The sequence below is a fragment of the Protopterus annectens genome, chromosome 10.part0, assembly GCF_019279795.1.
Source record: "Protopterus annectens isolate FY-2018-M chromosome 10.part0, PAN1.0, whole genome shotgun sequence".
Lineage (NCBI taxonomy): Eukaryota > Metazoa > Chordata > Ceratodontiformes > Protopteridae > Protopterus > Protopterus annectens.
The window spans coordinates 317,777,500-317,797,935 of record NC_056744.1 but is presented as its reverse complement, the minus strand read 5'-3'; the positions used below and the strand labels follow the sequence as shown (position 1 = coordinate 317,797,935).

Sequence of the window (20,436 nt, the reverse complement as noted above, 5' to 3'; positions counted from 1 at the left end):
CTGCTGATTGTTCTACCATTGGTGCAGCTTCATGCTTGTGTCCTAAGGCTTATGCCACCTCCTGTTCTACCATCGGTGCAGCTGTCAGCTTGTGTCCTAGGGCATTTGTTGCTGATTGTTCTACCGTTGGTACAGCTGTAAGCTTGTGTTCTAGGGCTTATGCTGCTGATTGTTCTACCTTTGGTGCAGCTGTAAGCTTGTGTCCTTGAGCTTATGCTGCTGATTGTTCTACCAGCGGTGCAGCTGTAAGCTTGTGTCCTAGGGCTTCTGCTGCTAATTGTTCTACCATCAGTGCAGCTGTAAGCTTGTGTCCTAGGGCTTATGCCTCCTCTTGTTCTACCATCGTTGCAGCTGTAATCTTGTGTCCTAGGGCTTATGCTGCTGATTGTTCTACCATCGGTGCAGCTGTAAGCTTGTGGCCTAGGGCTTATGCTGCTGATTGTTCTACCACTGGTGCAGCTGTAAGCTTGTGTCCTAGGGCTTGTGCTGCTGATTGCTCTACTGTTGGTGCAGCTGTAAGCTTGTGTCCTAGGGCTTATGTTGCTGATTGTTGTACCATCACTGCAGCTGTAAGCTTGTGTCCTAGGGCTTATGCTGCTGATTGTTCTACCATCACTGCAGCTGTAAGCTTGTGTCCTGTGGCTTATGCTGCCTCTTGTTCTACCGTCGGTGCAGCTGTAAGCTTGTGTCCTAGGCCTTATGCTGGCTCTTGTTCTACCGTTGGTGCAGCTGTAAGCTTGTGTCGTAGGGCTTATGTTGCTGATTGTTCTACCATCGATGCAGCTGTAGGCTTGTGTTCTAGGGCTTATGCTGCTGATTGTTCTACCATCACTGCAGCTGTAAGCTTGTGTCCTGTGGCTTATGCTGCCTCTTGTTCTACCGTCGGTGCAACTGTAAGCTTTTGTCCTAGGGCTTATGTTGTTGATTGTTCTACCATCGGTGCAGCTGTATGCTTGTGTCGTAGGGTTTATGCTGCTGATTGTTTTACCATCAGTGCAGCTGTAAGCTTGTGCCCTAGGGCTTATGCTGCTGATTGTTCTACCGTTGTTGCAGCTGTAAGCTTGTGCCCTAGGGCTTATGCTGCTGATTGTTCTACCATCAATGCAGCTGTAAGCTTGTGTCCTAGGGCTTATGCTGCTGATTGTTCTACCATCGATGCAGCTGTAAGCTTGTGCCCTACGGCTTATGCTGCTGATTGTTCTACCGTTGGTGCAGCTGTAAGCTTGTGTCCTAGGTCTTAAGATGCTGATTGTTCTACCATCGGTGCAGCTGTAAGCTTGTGTCCTAGGACTTACGCTGCTGAGTGTTCTGCCATCATTGCAGCTGTAAGCTTGTGTCCTGTGGCTTATGCTGTTGATTGTTCTACTGTTTGTGCAGCTGTAAGCGTGTGTCCTAGGGCTTAAGATGCTGATTGTTCTACCATTGGTGCAGCTGTAAGCTTGTGTCCTGGGGCTTATGCTGCTGATTTTTCTACCTTTGGTGCAACTGTAAGCTTGTGTCCTAGGGCTTATGCTGCTGATTGTTTTACCATCAGTGCAGCTGTAAGCTTGTGTCCTAGGGCTTAAGATGCTGATTGTTCTACCATCACTGCAGCTGTAAGCTTGTGTCCTTGGGCTTATGCTGCCTCTTGTTCTACCGTTGGTGCAGCTGTAAGCTTGCATCCTAGGGCTTATGCTGCTGACTGTTCTACCATCGGTGCAGCTGTAAGCTTGTGTGCTAGGGCTTATGCTGCCTCTTGTTCTACCATCGGTGCAGCTGTAAGCTTGTGTCCTAGGCCTTATGCTGGCTCTTGTTCTACCGTTGGTGCAGCTGTAAGCTTGTGTCGTAGGGCTTATGTTGCTGATTTTTCTACCATCGATGCAGCTGTAAGCTTGTGTTCTAGGGCTTATGCTGCTGATTGTTCTACCATCACTGCAGCTGTAAGCTTGTGTCCTGTGGCTTATGCTGCCTCTTGTTCTACCGTCGGTGCAGCTGTAAGCTTGTGTCCTAGGGCTTATGCTGCTGATTGTTCTACCTTCTCTGCAGCTGTAAGCTTGTGTCGTAGGGCTTATGGTGCTGATTGTTCTACCATCGATGCAGCTGTAAGCTTGTGTCCTAGGGCTTATGCTGCTTATTGTTCTACCATCACTGCAGCTGTAAGCTTGTGTCCTAGGGCTTATGCTGCTGATTGTTCTACCATCGGTGCAGCTGTAAGCTTGTGTCCTGTGGCTTATGCCGCCTCTTGTTCTACTGTCCGTGCAGCTGTGAGCTTGTTTCGTAGGGCTTATGCTGCTGATTGTTCTACCATCGTTGCAGCTGTAAGCTTGTGTCTTAGGGCTTATGCTGCTGATTGTTCTGCCATCTGTGCAGCTGTAGGCTTGTGTGCTAGGGCCTTATGCTGCTGATTGTTCTACTGTCGGTGCAGCTGTAAGCTTGTGTCCTAGGGCTTATGCTGCTGATTGTTCTACCATCACTGCAGCTGTATACTTGTGTCCTGTGGCTTATGCTGCCTCTTGTTCTGCTGTCGGTGCAGCTGTAAGCTTGTGTCCTAGGGCTTATGCTGCTGATTGTTCTACCATCACTGCAGCTGTATACTTGTGTCCTGTGGCTTATGCTGCCTCTTGTTCTGCTGTCGGTGCAGCTGTAAGCTTGTGTCCTAGGGCTTATGCTGCTGATTGTTCTACCATTGGTGCAGCTTCATGCTTGTGTCCTAAGGCTTATGCCGCCTCCTGTTCTACCATCGGTGCAGCTGTTAGCTTGTGTCCTAGGGCATTTGTTGCTGATTGTTCTACCGTTGGTACAGCTGTAAGCTTGTGTGCTAGGGCTTATGCTGCTGATTGTTTTACCAGCGGTGCAGCTGTAAGCTTGTGTCCTAGGGCTTCTGCTGCTAATTGTTCTACCATCAGTGCAGCTGTAAGCTTGTGTCCTAGGGCTTGTGCTGCTGATTGCTCTACTGTTGGTGCAGCTGTAAGCTTGTGTCGTAGGGCTTATGCTGCTGATTGTTGTACCATCACTGCAGCTGTAAGCTTGTGTCCTAGGGCTTATGCTGCCTCTTGTTCTACCATTGGTGCAGCTGTAAGCTTGTGTCCTAGGGCTTATGCTGCTGACTGTTCTACCATCGGTGCAGCTGTAAGCTTGTGTCCTAGGGCTTATGCTGCTGATTGTTCTACCACTGGTGCAGCTGTAAGCTTGTGTCCTAGGGCTTATGCTGCTGATTGTTCTACCATCACTGCAGCTATAAGCTTGTGCTCTAGGGCTTATGTTGCTGATTGTTCTACCATCAGTGCAGCTGTAAGCTTGTGTCCAAGGGCTTTATGCTGCTGATTGTTGTACCATCACTGCAGCTGTAAGCTTGTGTCCTAGGGCTTATGCTGCTAATTGTTGTACCATCACTGCAGCTGTAAGCTTGTGTCCTGTGGTTTATGCTGCTGATTTATTGTTCTGTCTTCATAGCAGCTGCTTTTACTGCCTGCAGGCAGCCTGGCTGCCCTCTAGCCACCGAGTCTAACAATGAATTGTAATATGCAGTAGATCTAGATGTGAACTAGCACCCCTGCGGCATAACCCCCCTTTTTCATGACATAAAGTAAAAGGTTTCTTATAGTCTGGAATGTCATAAGGCTGGGACTGTAGCAGGGGCTTGTTTTAACAGAGTAAAAGCATTTTCTTCCTTTTCTTTTCAAGGCAACGGCTGTGGTGCTTCGTTTAAGCATGTCCATTAAAGGTCTAGCAATTTCTGCAGAATTTGGTATCCACTGCCTTCAAATGTCCCCAGTACTTTACTTTAGGTGTCCATAACTTAACCTTATGTCCTTTCTTTACTAATTCAGTCAACAAATATATGGTATGCTGCTGACAATGTGTTTGTGTATCTGAAGCTTCAGGTAGATCACCTGCATACTGCATCAGTACAGATTTGTATGGGAACCAGATTTCTTCAAGATCTTTCTTTAAGATTCGTAAAAAGATTGACGTACTGTCAACAAACCCTTGTGGCAGTTGCTGCTCATATATTGAATTCCCCCATATGTCAAAGCAAATAAATACTGGCTATCTGGATGAATAAGAATAGAAAAGAAAGCGGCACATACAATTACTACAGAAAAATAAGTAGCCCAAGGTGGTATGCAACTTAAGATAGTCTGTATTGTAAGTCCCTGTTGAAGTAAAGATTCAATCACCTGTCTGAGTCCTCATTCCGCTTCAGGTTTTAAAGGATCCTGTGCTATAACAGAAGTGGTTTTGTAGAACATACACCTATTTTTGCAGGTGTGGCAGATTTTAACAGACAATACCTATAGCAGTTGATCATCTGCTTCTGAACATGACTTTCCTGTCTTTTCTTATGAAATGCTGAGTACAGCAGTCACTTTTTCATATTCAGCTGTTACAGCTAAATAAACACCAGCTGCAGTGTAAAAAAATAGTGCATCCTAATTTAGAAAGCAGATCCTTACCCATTTAAGTTGCTTAAGTTGACGTGCTTAATAAAACGGCACAATTATTTTCTATTTGTCCTAAAGAAATTGGAATAGGTTTAGATACAGGAAAAACAATAGGAGTAATTCTGTCCTGGCCACTTAAAGTGCAGATAGATTCACACCAGTGTTAATCAAAAAACAAATGTCTTTTTGTTCTTTTAATGTAACAAAAGGTCCTCCTTGACCTGCTTGCATTAATGCTGTTATAGTTATCTCATTCTTCTCCCTGAATAAAAGACAGTATGTTCCTTCTGACATTTGTTGCCACGCCTGGGGTGCGGCTGGTAGAGAAATATTGGAAGGATTTTGATTTTGCCATTGCTGCATTTGTTGTTGTTGTTGCAGATTTGGGCGTTCTGCTTTCCAGTGTCCCATTTGTTCATGACTGTGACAAGCCCCCATCCCAGCTTGATTTTGATTAATGTTCATTGCTCTTCCTGTAACCTGTTTACCTTACCTCCCCCCTACGTCTGTTACCTACCTCTGCCCCTGCCTTTACCCCCTTACCTACCTCTGCCCCTGCCTTTACCTCCTTACCTACCTCTGCCCCTGGCTTTACCCCCTTACCTACCTCTACCCCTGCCTCTACCCACTTACCTACCTCTGCCCCTGCCTGTACCTATCTTACCTACCCCTGCCTCTACCCGTCTTACCTACTTCTGCGTGTACCCCCCTTACCCCTTTCTTGCAAAACTGTATTTGCAGTTGCTTGAGTCTCAGTTGATCGTCTGCATCTCTTCTCTTATCTACTTGGTCCGTGTTGTGCTCTGCAAATTGTATTAACTTACCTATTTCCTCCTTTTGCCAGGTTACCTGATTTTGTTTTACCAGTGGCTGCACATTAAGTAAAAGTTCACATCCAAAAGCAGAATTAAAAGCTGCTTAAGCAGGTACCGCTAGATCTGGAATACCAGAATGTTCTGTAACGACCTCCCTAAGTCTGCTAAAATAATCAGCTGGTGTTTATCCCTAGCTTTGTTTAAATGCATTAATTTTATTCCAGTTTGGTTTAACAGGACAGCTTGTCAGAATTTCTTCTGTTAATGCCCTTTTCCCTTCAGCAGTTGAATAGTTTGGGTCCTGTGCTAGTGTTATCTTTTAGTTTGTTTTATATATCAGGTGGAACTATGGCTTTTAACAGCTGTCTTAAATCTGCCAGAGTAGGTTCATATATATCTAATTAACAAAATTGAATTAATCTTTAATCTTTTATGGATCCTGTCTAATCTTAGGAAAAGTTTTAAGTATAGAATCCAAATCAGTAAATGTCCAGGGTCTATGGACTAGTGCCATTGTACCATCCAGAGTTGGTGCTTCTCTGAGGGGATATGAAGAATCATCCATGTGCTTTTCCTCCTTGTCAGCCTGTCTTGTTCTTCGTCAAATAAAATGTACCTTTCTGCCTGAATATTGTACCTCACCATGGTCTGACTGAGAGGACAAAGTGGTGAGATCGAGACAGTACTAGAAGGTTTGGGATGAGATGAAGATATTGAGTGCGCAGGTGCACAAGGAGTGACCTTTATAGATGTAGCCTGACCTACGTCTATTTGGGATGAGTGGGGAATCCTGGTCATTCCTTTGATGTGGGAAGAAGGGAAAACTGATCATCTTCCCCTGTGTACCCCCTCCCATCTCCACTGCAACATACTCATTTGAAACGGCTGGATGCAGAGGGCAGTTGGAATAGTATTACATGCTTTAACTGTATTTTTAAGTTTTTTTACTTGCTGCAACAGTTTATCATTTGTGTTTAACTCCTTTACAGTAGATTATTTGTCTTTTAAACGTTTCAATGTACCAATCATTATAGCCAACCCATTGATCATATTTAATTTTATTCTCTTTCTCTTTTAAATTAGTTTGTCGATTAAAAGTGCCATTATCAGGAAAACACAAGTCTACATTTGATATAGTTAGTTTATGTCAATGTGCTATGTACTGACAGGAATTTGACCCATATGTATGGGACATATGAGCTGGAGACCCAACCGAAGGTTCAGCAATCTTACTGCCTGATTTACCCATAATAATACAGAATGTAATGTCTCTCTCTACTGTTCCTTTTTTTAAACAAAATAGACTCTGTCATATGTACTAAAACATGCACACTATCATGCACATATAACCAGAGTCTGCAGGGCCCTTCTCTACTATGCATTTATGACAGAAACTCAATTCAGTCGACAACCAGGCTCCTCATGGTTAACGCATGTAGCATATGCTTAAAAGAAACCTTTCCAAATTGTCCACATAAAGCTAAAGATAAAATGCAGTCTACAGGTTGATAAAGTGTGCTTGCAATCCAAAGCTGCATTTACAAACTGAATACCTACAGGAACTCTAAAGACAAACATTTAAGTTAAAAGCACTTACTGGAATGGGCAGCCAAGATTTGTCAGAGAGATCCTTGCTGTAGTCTTCACTGATGCACAAGTGTAACAAAAATCTCAGCAGAAGGTGAGGGTATGGCACCAGCTGTAAAAGGGTAATCTGTTAGCAAACAATATAATGCAGCTACTTAAATCCAAACATGGACAGTCAAAGATTCTGGATGCAGACACATTTTATTATAAAGTATTGATACTGGAATCTCATAACATAGAGAGATTCATCTGATATACTCTGATGCAATTACTTTTATATCCTAAATTTTGAAAAAAAGAAAAGATTACTTCATACAAAGTTGAAAGCTTTCTCAGCGTTTGATTACGTACAGACATGCACTTCCAAGGCTGTAAGGAGTAACCAGATAAATATTTTTGCATACAGGAGTGCTTTGCTTTTGAAAGGTTCATGTGCTTCTTTTCAGCAGACTTCTCTTACAGAATAGCTATCTTTCTCTCAAGGCTAAATGATTGCAAGAAACATTTGCCATTTGTTTGCTTAGCTCTAATGAACTCTAAAAAAGTCAAGCTGTTATTCTTAGCTAATATGTGAAATACATATATGAAACTGTTGCAGTACTTTAAGCTAGCTGTGTTTAAAAATATAAGCATTAATAGGCACAACAAATAACATATCCACATCACTTTTTTGTGATTGTTGTGTTTATGACATCCAGAAAGGGCAAATAGCAATGTGGGAGGCAGGTCCCCCAAAAGACTGTCACTGTCCATGTTGCTTCTGTTTGTGTGCTTCTCATACAGTGCTGTATCTGTCATGCATTTGTGTCGAAGACATTTCATAGTAATTTCTCCTCCTTGTCCTTATACGTGGAGATCCACAATCTTAAGTTGTTGGCTCAAAGTACTGTGCCTGCTATCCCAAGGACCAATTATCTGCCAAGAAGTAGGCCAAAAAAAGTTAAGTCTGATCCGGGTGCTGTCCAGCCTCCTCTAAATGTCTATCTCAAGACTGGTGAAGACATGGAGGACCATCCGGTGGTTGCTTCAGATTCCTCTGCTGTGACCCCGTTGGAGACCAGCAAGGATCTGGTTTCTCACACGGCCTTGGAGAGTTTACAAGCATCTGTACCTGACGAGGAGAACCTCTGCTGATTATATCTGGAGGACCAAGAGGGATTTATCAGATCTTAGTTAGGGAAGAGATTCCTACCACATTTATTGAGTCACTCCAGGGGTCTGACCCTCCGAAGGTGTTTCCCTTGTTGCTAAGGATTCCCAATGAGAATGGCAGGATTTCACTCAGGCTTTATTTAATGCTTTGATGGCCTTGAAGCCTCTTCCAGGGATCTCTGTTCATGCTTCTCCCTGGTCATGTACTCCATTCAAGAGACCTAGGGAATTGGATTCTTTGGGTGAGGACCTTGACTCAGGGGAAGCATCTTTGGATTACTCTTCCCAAATCACCTCCTGCTTGGACTGTGGTTCAGTGGAAGAGGATTCCATAAGGCCAGATTCCCCCCCTTTTGGAGCTCTGCTTTGGGAATACCATTGCCTGTATGGTAGATTGTTTTCAAGTCTCTGAGATTCAGAAAGGATACTAATGAGCTTCTGCAGATGGAGTCTCCCCAGCCATCTGCTGTTCCCTGTGTTCTGGCTGCCATTCTGGATACTTTCTTGGCAGCATCTGTAGCCCTCGACTCTCAGCCCCCTGCACATAAGAAGCCAGAAGGATTCCATACAGTGCTTGAGGAGTGCAACTGTCTTTATAAATGCTCTTCTGCTGACCGTTCTGTAGTGTCAGTTTTCTCTGACAAGCCATCCAAGTTATTGCCCTCTAGACTATGGAAGGGCTAATCAAGAGAGCTTACACTGCTGCCACTTTATCCTTTAGGGCCATTAAATACCAGATTCATATGACCAGGTATGTCTTGGTTGTCCATTCTCAGGTGGCTTTTGACCTTCCTGACTCTGAGGGGAAGGCTTTGGCCCTTTCCCTGCTAGGCTGTATTGTTCATGTTGCACTCTCCTCCATCAAATGCAGGTATGATGCAGCTGATTCCTCTTCCAGGGCTGCTGCCCTTCGTTTAGTTTTATGCTGTATTATTCTTGGCTTCTTCAGGTCTTGCCTGATGATATTAAGGCAAACTTTGGGATGTTCTTTTGGATCCTAAAACTCTTTTTTTGGATCTGCTGCTGCTGAACTTTTCAAGTCTCTTCAGGACAAGGACAAATCCTTGCAAGAGCTGAAACGCATTTCTGTTTCTCCCATTCCCAAATTCCAGAGAAATTACCCCTTCTAAGTCTGCTTTTGTTCATAGGGAATCTTGCTGTCTTCCTATGGGCAAGAAGGGTTCAAGGCATGTGACTCCTGCCATCTAGAAACCTACTTTCCAGGACAAGCCGAGTTGTACTTGACACTTTGCTTTCTCCTCCTCTTGGCCACATTCCCTTGTCCCTCCGTCTGTTTTCTTCTCTTCCAGGTTGGCTGTGAGTCACTCAGACACTTGGGTTCTGTCCATTATTTATCAGGGATATTTTATGGTTTGAAAATCCCTTCCTCAGCCTCCTTGAGAAACAACTCTCTTTTTCCAGAGGTTCTTCACTCTCTTTTAGCTCAGAGTATCATTCAAGTCATGTCCCCTGCCCAAGTGGGGAGAGGGTTTTATTCGAGGATGTTTTTAATTCTACAAAAGAAGGGCACTTGAGGACAAATTTTTGGATGTTTCCAGGCTCAAGATTCCTTCCTTTCGGATGTTATCTCTGCAGACATTGTTTCCTCCTCTTATACCCCAGGCCTTTCAGGTATCTCTGGATCTCTTGGATGCTTATTTCCATATTCCAATCTGATGTCTGCCTTCACATCCTCATCCCATCCCCCTTTTCCAGAAATGTTTATGTTTCTCTGTCTGTTCCTTGCATTTTCAGTTTTCTGCTTTACTCTTTGGCCTCTCTACTGCTCCAAGGGTATTCACCAAATGCCTCACTCCTGTCATTGCTTTTGCATGGTTCAATGTATTCAGATCTTTCCCTGTTTAGACGATCTGCTTATTCAAGCTCCTCCTCCCAACTCTGTGCTTCAGGATCTCAGGTTTACTACTTGCCTGTTACGGAGTTTTGGGTTTGCCATAAACTTCCAGAAGTCTGTTCTGATACCTTCCCAGGATCATGTTTTCCTTGGCTGGTATCTCTGCCTGCCTCCAAGGCATGGTCTCTAATAAAATTTTTCAGTCCCTTCTTCCTCTGATGTCGGTCACTGCCAGGGAATTTCTCAGGGTTCTCGAGTATATGACTTCCATCATGCTCTCTCTCACCAAGATCCATATGAGGGAACTTCAGTGGTACCACAAATCAGTGAGGCTTCAGCACTGCCACCCTGGGGCTTCCTTTTCAAGCTCCAGTTCCCACTCAGGAGCTTTTTACAGATGCTTCAGACAAGGGGTGGGGTGCCTCCTGTGAATCCTTAAAGGTTCAGGGTCTCTGGCCTACTCATCAGAGGTCAGACCACATCAACATAAAAGTGATGAGGGCTGTGCAAGCCTTTTCATTCCCCCTTTCATCCTGGGGTTTTCACAAACAATACTGCAGTGATGTGGTATGTCAGCAAACAGTGCGACAAAGTTCTATCTTCTTTGCTGACTATCTCTTCAGGTCTGGGATCTCGCTATCAAGTGTCAAATGAATCTTCAGGCAGTTTACATTCCCTCAGAGCACAATCTAAGGGTAGACCCCTTGAGCAGTTCCAGCACACAAGCTTACAAGCTCACAAATGGATGCTTCACAGAAATGTGTTCTTGGACATTCTCTATTGGTGGGGTATTCTCAGGTGGATCTTTTTGCCATGTTTCTGAACAGGCAACTTCCTCTATTCTAGTGTCAAGTCCTCTGGCTTGGAAAGTGGATGCCGTATTTTCCTTGGAAAGGGATGTTCCTGTAAGATTTTACACAACTTTACCTTCTAATGTTTTCACATGGGTGATGGTCAGTTTTCTTTTTTTAAAGTGCCACAAGTCTGTCTTGCAGTTCCTACTTCCCTTTAGTTTGTAATTAATTTACCGCATCTACTGAAAATTTTGCAAACGAACAAAACCATGGTCTTGTAAATTATTTTTTACCCAAAATAGTTGTATGCATGCTTATTTATGTTTTATTTTCCACCGTGTCTTTGATTCATGTATTTTTTTATGCATTTCTTCTGTTCTATAGGAACGTTCCCTGCTGGAGGCTGTACTTTGCCCAGACATTTCCACTGTAATGCTCGCTGTTGATGCGTGGTGCTTCCTTGCACGGTAAGTTACAATGTTCTTACTACTTTCTAACTGGCATTACTGGTGTTTCTTGCCTGGAATGTAGTGGTATTGGTACTTTGCCCAGACATTTCCACAGTAATCCTCACTTGGGTGGGAGGTTGGTATAATGGTTAAGGTGTTTGCCTTACAAACACAAGGTGCAGGGTTTGATTCTCACGTGGGGTAATTGCTAGGCTTAAAATGGCCCACAAGGGCAGTTAGCCTAGTGCTAATCTATGAACCTTCCTTGCACGGTAACTTACAATGTTCTTACTCTTTTCTAAGTGGCATTACTGGTGTTTCTTGCCTGGTATGTACCGGTATTGGCTATATACTTTGCTTAGTAAGTGTCTAGGTTAGTATTTGTGAATGGTTTAATTAATTCCAGCATTATAAATTAAAAGGATGGTACTTCCTTTGTTAATGGTTAAGGTCTTCACCTCCCATGCATAAGGTACAAGGTTTGATCCTTACCTCCAGCCAATACCTGTATGGCGTTTGCTTGTTCATCCTGTCTCTGTTTGGGGTTTCTCCCTTCTCCCAAAAACATGATGAGTATTTCCATCTCAAACTTACCCAAGAATGGAGTTGTGGACCACAGCACAGACCGACTGTTCTGGGCATCTACTATGGTACGCAGGATCATCAAGATAGAACAGAATCATCAAGATAGAACACTGATCGCAGTCTGCATACCACAGCAGGGTTAGCCATGCAGTGGTGTAAAATATGACCCTAGGTGATTCAATTATGTTGGCTTATGTCACCAAATGGGCATGAGTATTTGCTGATAAGTGGGTTGAGAACCTGGCCTATACCAGTGTATGCCAGGAGCCCATGCTATTGGTGGGAGGGGTGTACCTGCCCCTATTGGCCAATGTGTGTCTGCCATAAAGTTCAGCAGCACTGAATCAATATGTTACTGGTGTCCAGTCGCCCACCTTAGGTTATCTGGGATAATTGAGTGAAAAGCTGGACGTAAAACTAATCAACCTGCCAAACGTGAATTAAGAATTGCTACGCTCAATGTAGATTCACTGACAAGATGAAGTTTGGAAGTTGATGACCTGATGGTAAGGAGGAGGATGGACATCATCTATATTCTGGAAATAGTATAGAAAGGCAGTGCAGCAAAGACACTTGGTTTGGGATCCAAAGTCTGCTACTCAGGAGAAGGACAGACAAGAAATAGCCTGGGAATTGTGATTAGGGAGAGGCTTCAGAAGACAGTGAGTGATATCATCAGAACTGTGACAGAGTCATGGCAATCAGACTTCAGTGTAAGTGAGAGAGCTTGTTTGTGTCTTTCGGATTTCCCAGTTAGGGGTCGCCACAGTGGAACTCCGGTCTGCTAATGATTGGTAGTTGTGCCGAGTTACCAGCCCTGACGCACAACCTTCAATGAAGGTACGCCCATTCACGCATGTCTCCACGCAGAAGACGCTCTAGCTGAGAATCGAACTGGACAGCGTCTTACTGTGAGGCGACAACGCTACCGCAGCACCACCACTTCGGGTCAGTGTAAGTGAGAGCGCACTGTTCATAATCTGAGCCTATGCACCACAGCAGTATTGTGTAGTGAGGAAAAGGGTGCATTAAGACAGCAGTTCCAGGGCCTAAAAATAAAGCAGGACAGCATGAATTGGTGCTGATGGGTGATCAAAATGCACATATCGAGACAGACAGAAGAGGATATGACAACTGCCTGAGTCCACATGGATTCGGCAACATGAATAAAGGAGAAGCCATTCTAGACTTCCGACTGGCAAATGGCTTGATGATGACCAACACAAGAGAGACAGTAAAAAGATTACATACAAGAGTGGCCAAAAAGAAATTCAAGTAAACTTCAGCCATTGTAAAGTCATCCTCAGTGAAACAGTCAGCCTACAGCATAAGCTGCTGGTTGCCCCAGTCAGTTGCAAGCAGTGGTCTGAGAAGACTCTAATGTTAACAGAGACTAGGCTGAAGACCTGGAAGTTAACTGGAGAGAAAGCATAGCATTTCAAGGAATTACTCGGGGTTCTATCCCCTCAAGAAGAAGAGGAAATAGAGGTGAAGAAGAATGACAGGGCTTCAAAACAGCATGTCTAAGGACTACAGAATAGATATCTGGCCGAGCCAGATACAGAAATACAGTACATAAGGACTATCTGGAGAGAGGCATAGTTGATTTCTCTGAATGTGTGTCTCAGGCAGGTACGTGCCTTGCATTAAGTAACATTCTGCCTTCAGCACTGATGCTGCACAGTACGAACGAAAGATGATTGGCTTCAGCGAGTGGCTTAGTTTCTGTTTTTTTTTTTTTTTGCTAGGACATTCAGTACTTGCCAGTATTGGAGGAAATGGTTAACAAATCATGTTGCTTTGCAAAAGATGATCTGCACCTGTCTTCCCCTAGGCTTCCAAATATTGGCTGAAACTTTATTCACCCCTTATTTTAGCCAATGCCAAACTGGCAGACATACTGACATAAGAAATAAAATCCAAAGTAACCTAAAGGTATTCCTGCTCTATGCTAGGAACCTAAACATGAAACTCCACACCCTGCTAGCTCTCCTTACACTAGAGAATATAATCATCTCTGCCATTACTGAGATATGGCCCCATAGGGTTTGGTCCTCACCTTTGAAGGGGAATTGGCTAGCTTTAAAATGGCCTGCAAGGGCAGCTAGCCTAGTACTTATCTGTGAACCTGTAATCCCCCCCACACAAACTCCCAGACTATTAACAGGGAACAGGTCCTGGCTGCCCTTGCTAAGGCCAAAAACGCAGCCTCAGTGAGCTCTGACAGTTTCCCAAGATGCCTTCTAAATAGCTTGAAACATGACCTATTAGAACCACTTGCGTCAGTTTTCATCTACAGCTTCAAAACAGAATTTTTACCACAAGAATGGAGGACTGCAACGGTTATCAGTCTTCACAAGAGTAGGCCATCAACAGACCTCAGAAACTACAGACCTGTTAGTTTGACTAGTCTAATATGCAAAACTATGGAACAAATTGGCATGAAATGATCACCAATAACACAGGCAACCTTCAGACAATAAGACCCAACCCAGTCTGGCTTTATCAAGGGAAGGTCATGCCTACTAAACCTTTTGGACTTCTCTGAGAAGCTCACCAAGAAAGTGGATGAGGGGAAAATGGTGCATACTGCCTACCTGGCTAAGGCATTCAATACATTACCCCATTCAGCTATAGTTGACAAACTCCCTGAACTGGGAATAAACCCCCTGCGTAACTAACTGGATTGCCAACTAGCTCACAGATAAGGACCCAGGACGTCAGGATTGGTGAGATCTCCTCCACAAGAGACCAGTCACTAGCAGGGTACCTGAGGGCTCTGTGCTGGGGTCACTTCCATTTGACATCTACTTCTCTGATGTAAAAGCTAATGTTGGCTAACCAAGTTTGCAGATGACTGCAAATCGAAAGCTTTCATAGATTCCTCCCATGACACAACCATCATACAAGAGAGTCTAACCCAAACAATCACTGCCAATGTCGCAAATTAAAACTCATTGCCAAGAAATGCATTGTAGTACCTTTTGGGAAAACTGGTGCCCAGGTAGTTACTCCATTGATAGGACACCCCTAAAAGTTGACTCCAATAATCAGGGATCTGGGAACATATGTAGACCTTAATCTGGCCTTTGACCAACATGTGACCAGGGTAGTAAGAAAATCATTCTATGCTTCCCAACTTATAAATAAGGGCATGGCATCCAGGTCTGAGGAAGTCATAGTGCCACTTTATTCGCCCCCTATCGGATCCATCATTGGTTATAATGCATGTATTTGACCAGACATGCATAGTAGTTGGAGCGCCCACAGACTTTCCTTACAAGGAGAATCGAGGTTATAAGCACATTGTCCTATATGGATTGCTTAAAAGTTTTATCTCTATACTCTGTCTCCTACAGGTTACTGAGAGGCAGTCTATGCCTGGTATCTCGGATCCAACTCTGATGGACCATTTACATATTCATAAAATGAACAACATCAAAACCAGTAGATCCAATAATTTAAATTTTGCTTGTAACATAAGATATTCTGGCAAAAAAGATGTCTGTGTGTCAGAAGATTCCCATGCTCTACAATAGTCCATATGAAGCAGAGTCCATCCCTGACCTTGACCACTTGGTGAGAAATAAGAAATTCATCTCAGTTCTGGTCCCCATGTCTCTGATGGAGGCAGACAGTAATGCCCAAACTAATATACTCCCCCTAAATAACCTCTAGAAACTTCCTAAGTAACATACCCCTTCCTAATAAATGCTCATGAAACACAGAGGCACAACTGTGTTGGGTTGCATGGCTAAACCTATAAAGGCCATGGTCTTTAGCCTGGGATATACCTTTGAACCTGTAAGAAAAGTTGGTGGTGGAATGCAGAAGTCCAGGAAGTCATCAAAAGAAAGGAGAAGTGCATAAAAATTTGGGAGATAAGAAAGATGGACCAGCCTAGGAAGGAATACTAGATAGCTAACAAAGAGGCTGAGAGAGGTTGTTGCAGTAGTAAAGTACAAGGCATCACAGGCACTCCACCAGCTTCTGGAAGGTGACTCAGTAGACGGTACAAAGAAATTATATCAGGTTGCAAGGCAAAGACAGAAAGATAAGGAAGATAGTCGGACACCCTTCATAAGGGATGCCAGCAACAACCTGCTCCTCAGTACACAGGACATCAAAGGCAGATGGACAGAGTATTTCCAGCAGCTTCTGGATGAAGAAAACCCCACAGAAGGTGTACAGCCTCACACAGCCCACAATGACATGAGAAGAGGAGACCACCATAAAAGAAGTAAGAACTGCATTAATGAAAATGAAGATGGGGAAAATAACAGGCTCAGATGAGGTTACAGCAAATATGATAAGGATGTTGGGTGAAAGAGGGGAAAATGGCTCCTGAGAGTACTCATAGTAGTATGGAGAGAAAGGTGTAGCCCAGATGACTGGAGAATAAGCATACTCATGCCAGTGTACAAGAACAAAGGACATATCAGCAACTGTGGGCAGTACAGAGGTACCAAACTCCTTTCAATTTGCATGAAAATTCTGGTGAGAGTGAATGATAAATGAAATACGCAGCATAGCAGAAAGTAAGATGGGAGAAGAGCAGTTTGGATTCGGTTCAGGATGTAGCACAACCAACCTGATAACAGTGAATCAGATATTTGGGAAGAAGCTAGATATAAGGAAAGACTCCAGTTGGTCATTTCTAGACTTGGAGAAAGCATATGACAAGGTCCCATGAAAGACTGAGCAGTCTTACGGTGGTTCTAGGTTCCAGGAACATGGGTAGAATTAGTGCAAACTATGTACAAGGACCCAATGACTGAAGTACAAACAGTGTTTGGTCTCACAGAAGGATTCCCAGTGGGAGTGGGTGTGCATAAGGGTTCAGCTGTGAGCCCACTCCTGTTCATACTGGTAATGTACTGCATTAGCAAACAGGTCGGAGGGGACAGATCAACAAAGTTACAGTGTGCAGATGATGTAGCATTGCAGGTAGACGTTGAGCAAGAATTTCAGCAAAGGACAGGGGAATGGAATGCAAAACTGAAGGCACATGGGATGAAACTGAGCACAGGTAATGTAATGGCAGCAAATAGGTGAAATCAGAAGAAGCTGAGACTTGAAATAGAAGAGAAGATAGTGGAATAGGTTAATAGCTTCAAGTGTTTGGAACGGATGGTTGAAGAGAATTAAAATCTGAATGAGGAGGTCAAAGCCAGAATTAGAGGGGCTACAGCCAAGTGGCACAGTGTCAGCTGTAGTGTGTGACAGAAGAATGCCAACGAAACGGAAAAGTAAGGTATACAAATCAGTGGTGCAACCAGTACTACTGTATAGTACAGAAACCTGGGCAGTAAAGGCAGAGCAGATGAGGAAGCTAGAAGTGATGGAAATGAAGTGCCTAAGAAGGGTGGTAGGATGCACACTGTGGGCCAGACGAAGAAATGAGGATATAAGAACAGAAGCTAAAGTAGCTCCAGTTGTAGAAAAGGTTAGAGAGAACAGATTACAGTGGTTTGGGCAAATGTAGAAAAACAGAAAATCTAGTGAAGAAGATTTGGGACAAGACAGGAAGAAGGCAAGAGGAAATGAGGGCATCCAGGAAAGAGGTGAATGGATTGTGGGAGGAAAGACCTGTGACAGTCAGGCATGAATGTTGAAGGAGGTAGTAGAGTGGCATTAAATAGTACGAGATGGAGACGGCTGACACGACACCCCAACCCCATGTATAAATTGGGGAAAAGGAGGTTGATGATGATTACACTTTCTTTGCATCTCCTGAGTTTTAGCTTTGGGAGAGGCAATGTTGACCATAAAGTCACTGCTCGTGGTTTGGATGTGCTCCCTGGTAGTGGGCCATGTGTCGGCTGTGGTCAAGCCATCTTTTTTATCATTGAAAACCATCTTGCAGTTCAAGTCACTAATAAAAAACTAAGACTTACTATGAGAGTCTGTGCACTTGTGTCTTTTCACTAGGATTTACTATGATAATGCAGTAACTCGTGTATTTTCACTGAACACCTACCATGCTAGTTTATGTAGTCACATATTTTCAGTGAGTTTTTTTTACTGTGGTAGTCTGTGCACTCGTCTTTTTTACTGAGGGCTTTGGACTCTAGTCTGCGCACTTGTGTCATTTCATTGTGTGGATTACCAGCAGTCCCTTTTGGTTTATTATTGATAAGCTCATTTGTGCATTATTAGTCAATAAAATAATTAGCTGCAGATGGACTTCTACTCATCATGCTAAATTTCCAGAACTTTGGAAATCCTTATGTTGGGACTGGTTTCGTACCTAAATCAAGAACAGAGTAGGACATCACATGGAAAAGTGAAAGCAACATATCCCTCTTCAGTTCTTTTCTTTTTTTTTTTTTTGAGACGTCACTGTGTTTGGCAATCATGCCATCCCTCTCATTCAGATGACTTTAAGAGCTGCAACTACATTTTTAGGAATACTTTCCTACCTGTTTATAATCATTATGCATTGTTTTACGTTTATTGGTTATTTATGCTTTAACCTTTTTGACTATTATATACTGTGAGCACTTTCTGAGACTTGCATTGTCTCTAGAAAATATCACCCACCATGCATGCTTATTCACAAAGTCCACCAAAGGATTGACTTCGTCTCTTTTTCTGTCTGGGGGATGATTTTTCCCAGCTCTACTTGTGAATAACACACACTGTTTAAAAAGGACTCTAGTCTGTTGAACCAGAATCCTCCAGGCCTTCGAAGAGCGCCAAGAAGATTTTGGTCTTGAGTACATTAATGTCCAACCCTTCTGTGATATCATCTTCTTTGAGCGAGGGTTTCTTCCATTAACTCTAAAAAGTTAACAGAGTGTGCAGAAAACGCCATGAAACTTTTACAGACTCCATGAGCCCATGAAACCTTCAGAAAAACCTGCAGAGGCAGAGATTTGTCCACCCCAGCCCTGATTGTGAGTTGTCTTTCTTCTTCAACTCTTGATTCCCCTTTGGAGCCCAAAAGCAACAGCTGTGCAATACCTTCCTTTCCTTCCCAAGCCTTTGGTGAGATTTTACTGTGTTGTAAGTGGATGGCGGTTCTGATACCTGCAGTTGGTAAACCCATAGCCTAGGCTGCCAAAAATGTTGTTCCACTCTGGAATTGCCTGCCCATTTTTTTATTTAGGAGTATTTACCTACTGGTCAGCAAACTGTTGCTGTAGTGCCAAAGAAGAAAATCCAGCTGATTGAGCCTCTCTGTTCCTTTCAGAGCAGATGAGCAATTATCAGACACCTGTTCTGGCCATATTTAACTGACAGCATCTCTCCAAGGTGTGTTGTCAAAGGACTACTGCCTGTTGATCTCACACACACACACACACACACACATCCCCTAGTTCAGTTACCATGCTTTCCTGCCAAAAACAACAGGAGGAGTCATCTGATTCAGCTGTTGGTACAGAAGAGGAACAAGACTGTGTGCACCAACACATTCCCAAAATAAAGCCAAATGGGTGATTGATACCTTTAGCAAACAAGTGAATATTTCTAGGCAGAAGCATCATTGCTTACCTGACCCAAATGTCTCAGTACCAAGATGATAAATAGAAGGGAGTACCAGATAGATTTGTAAAATACACAACTGGGGCTAATTCCGATACATCAGATGTGGGAAAACATGCTAGCAAGTGTGTTGTCAGAGCACAGAGGCGTACTTGTCTGAGAAACCCTCCTTTACTAGGGAGCAGTAAGAGCAAGAAAGCCTGACAAAAATATATTTTGTTACCGCTTGTGGTATTTTTACCTCAGCTTTGATAAATTTAGTGAAATATTATTGGTGTCATTTATTTAAATTTACTGTTTTACTTAAATTATTTTCACCCTGTTTGGGGATATACAAGAGGGGTAGAAATTTGAGGGACATTTTAGTACATAACCACTTCCAGTTACCAGTTCTGACTCTTCCATTTTCTTTGTACCCCTCTAAAATGAGGGGTACTTTTCCTTGTGGTTATTGCTGTGTATGTGCTTATGTAGTTAAGACTTTTTCTTTTGTTAATGGACATCATTTTCATCCTTTAGAAATGTTTAATTGTGAAACTGAGGGTATAGTTTATGCCCTACAGTGTCCATGTGGTGTAGTTTATATAGGAAAAAGCAAAATGAAGTTTGAAACTAGACTACAGGAACATACAAGAAATATTAAAAATCAGAAGGTGGATAGTCCTGTTGTACAGCATTTTGAGTTTCACAGTTCTAACCCTGATGGGCTAAAACCCCTAATATAATGATGTCCTGTCTCACCTTCATTCTTACTAGGTTGTGTTTGGATCCGATCCTCGGATCCATCTCAGCCTTTATATTCAAACGCGAGGTCTTCTGCCAGCTTGTGACTAAACCCTATCCCAGCATGCACTAGAAACCTCCACCAGATTTTGTTTGCTGATAAACAAGATTGGGTGCTCGTCTTCTAGCCCTGGCTAAGTATTATCTTTATATCATCTTCAACATTTAAAAAAAGTCTTTTTTTTGTCTGTTATTAACCTTACATAGTTATTTTTAGTGAGTAAGTATTTTTCCATTTTTTGTGGCTGTTTTGTGCTATTGGCCATCATCTTTCATTTAGGCTTTGTTGTCCCTCTTCCAACTTTCCTTTTCAAAAAGTAAACTAGCCTGTTTAAGTTAGAGGACTCTTATTTCTGTCTTGTATTTCTTTCCTGAAGACCCTTTGATTACAGTTTGTTTCAGTTAGAGAACTGCTTTTCTTCTTAGCCCGTTTAAGTTAGAGAGCATTCTCTCCCCCTTTTTCCATTTCCTGGGCATAGCCCATTTAAATTAGAGGGCTGTGCC

At 43.1% G+C, this 20,436-nt stretch overlaps 1 protein-coding gene across 1 annotated transcript in view; it reads left to right on the top strand.

Moving 5' to 3' along the window:
* The window catches only part of CCHR10.PART0H1orf112 (chromosome chr10.part0 C1orf112 homolog), a 2,885,111-nt gene that overhangs the window by 1,161,667 nt on the left and 1,703,008 nt on the right, over nt 1–20,436 (top strand). The window contains exon 15 of the mRNA XM_044086752.1: nt 11,012–11,094. Coding sequence (XP_043942687.1) covers nt 11,012–11,094 — 83 coding nt within the window. The remainder of the gene's footprint in view (nt 1–11,011; nt 11,095–20,436) is intronic.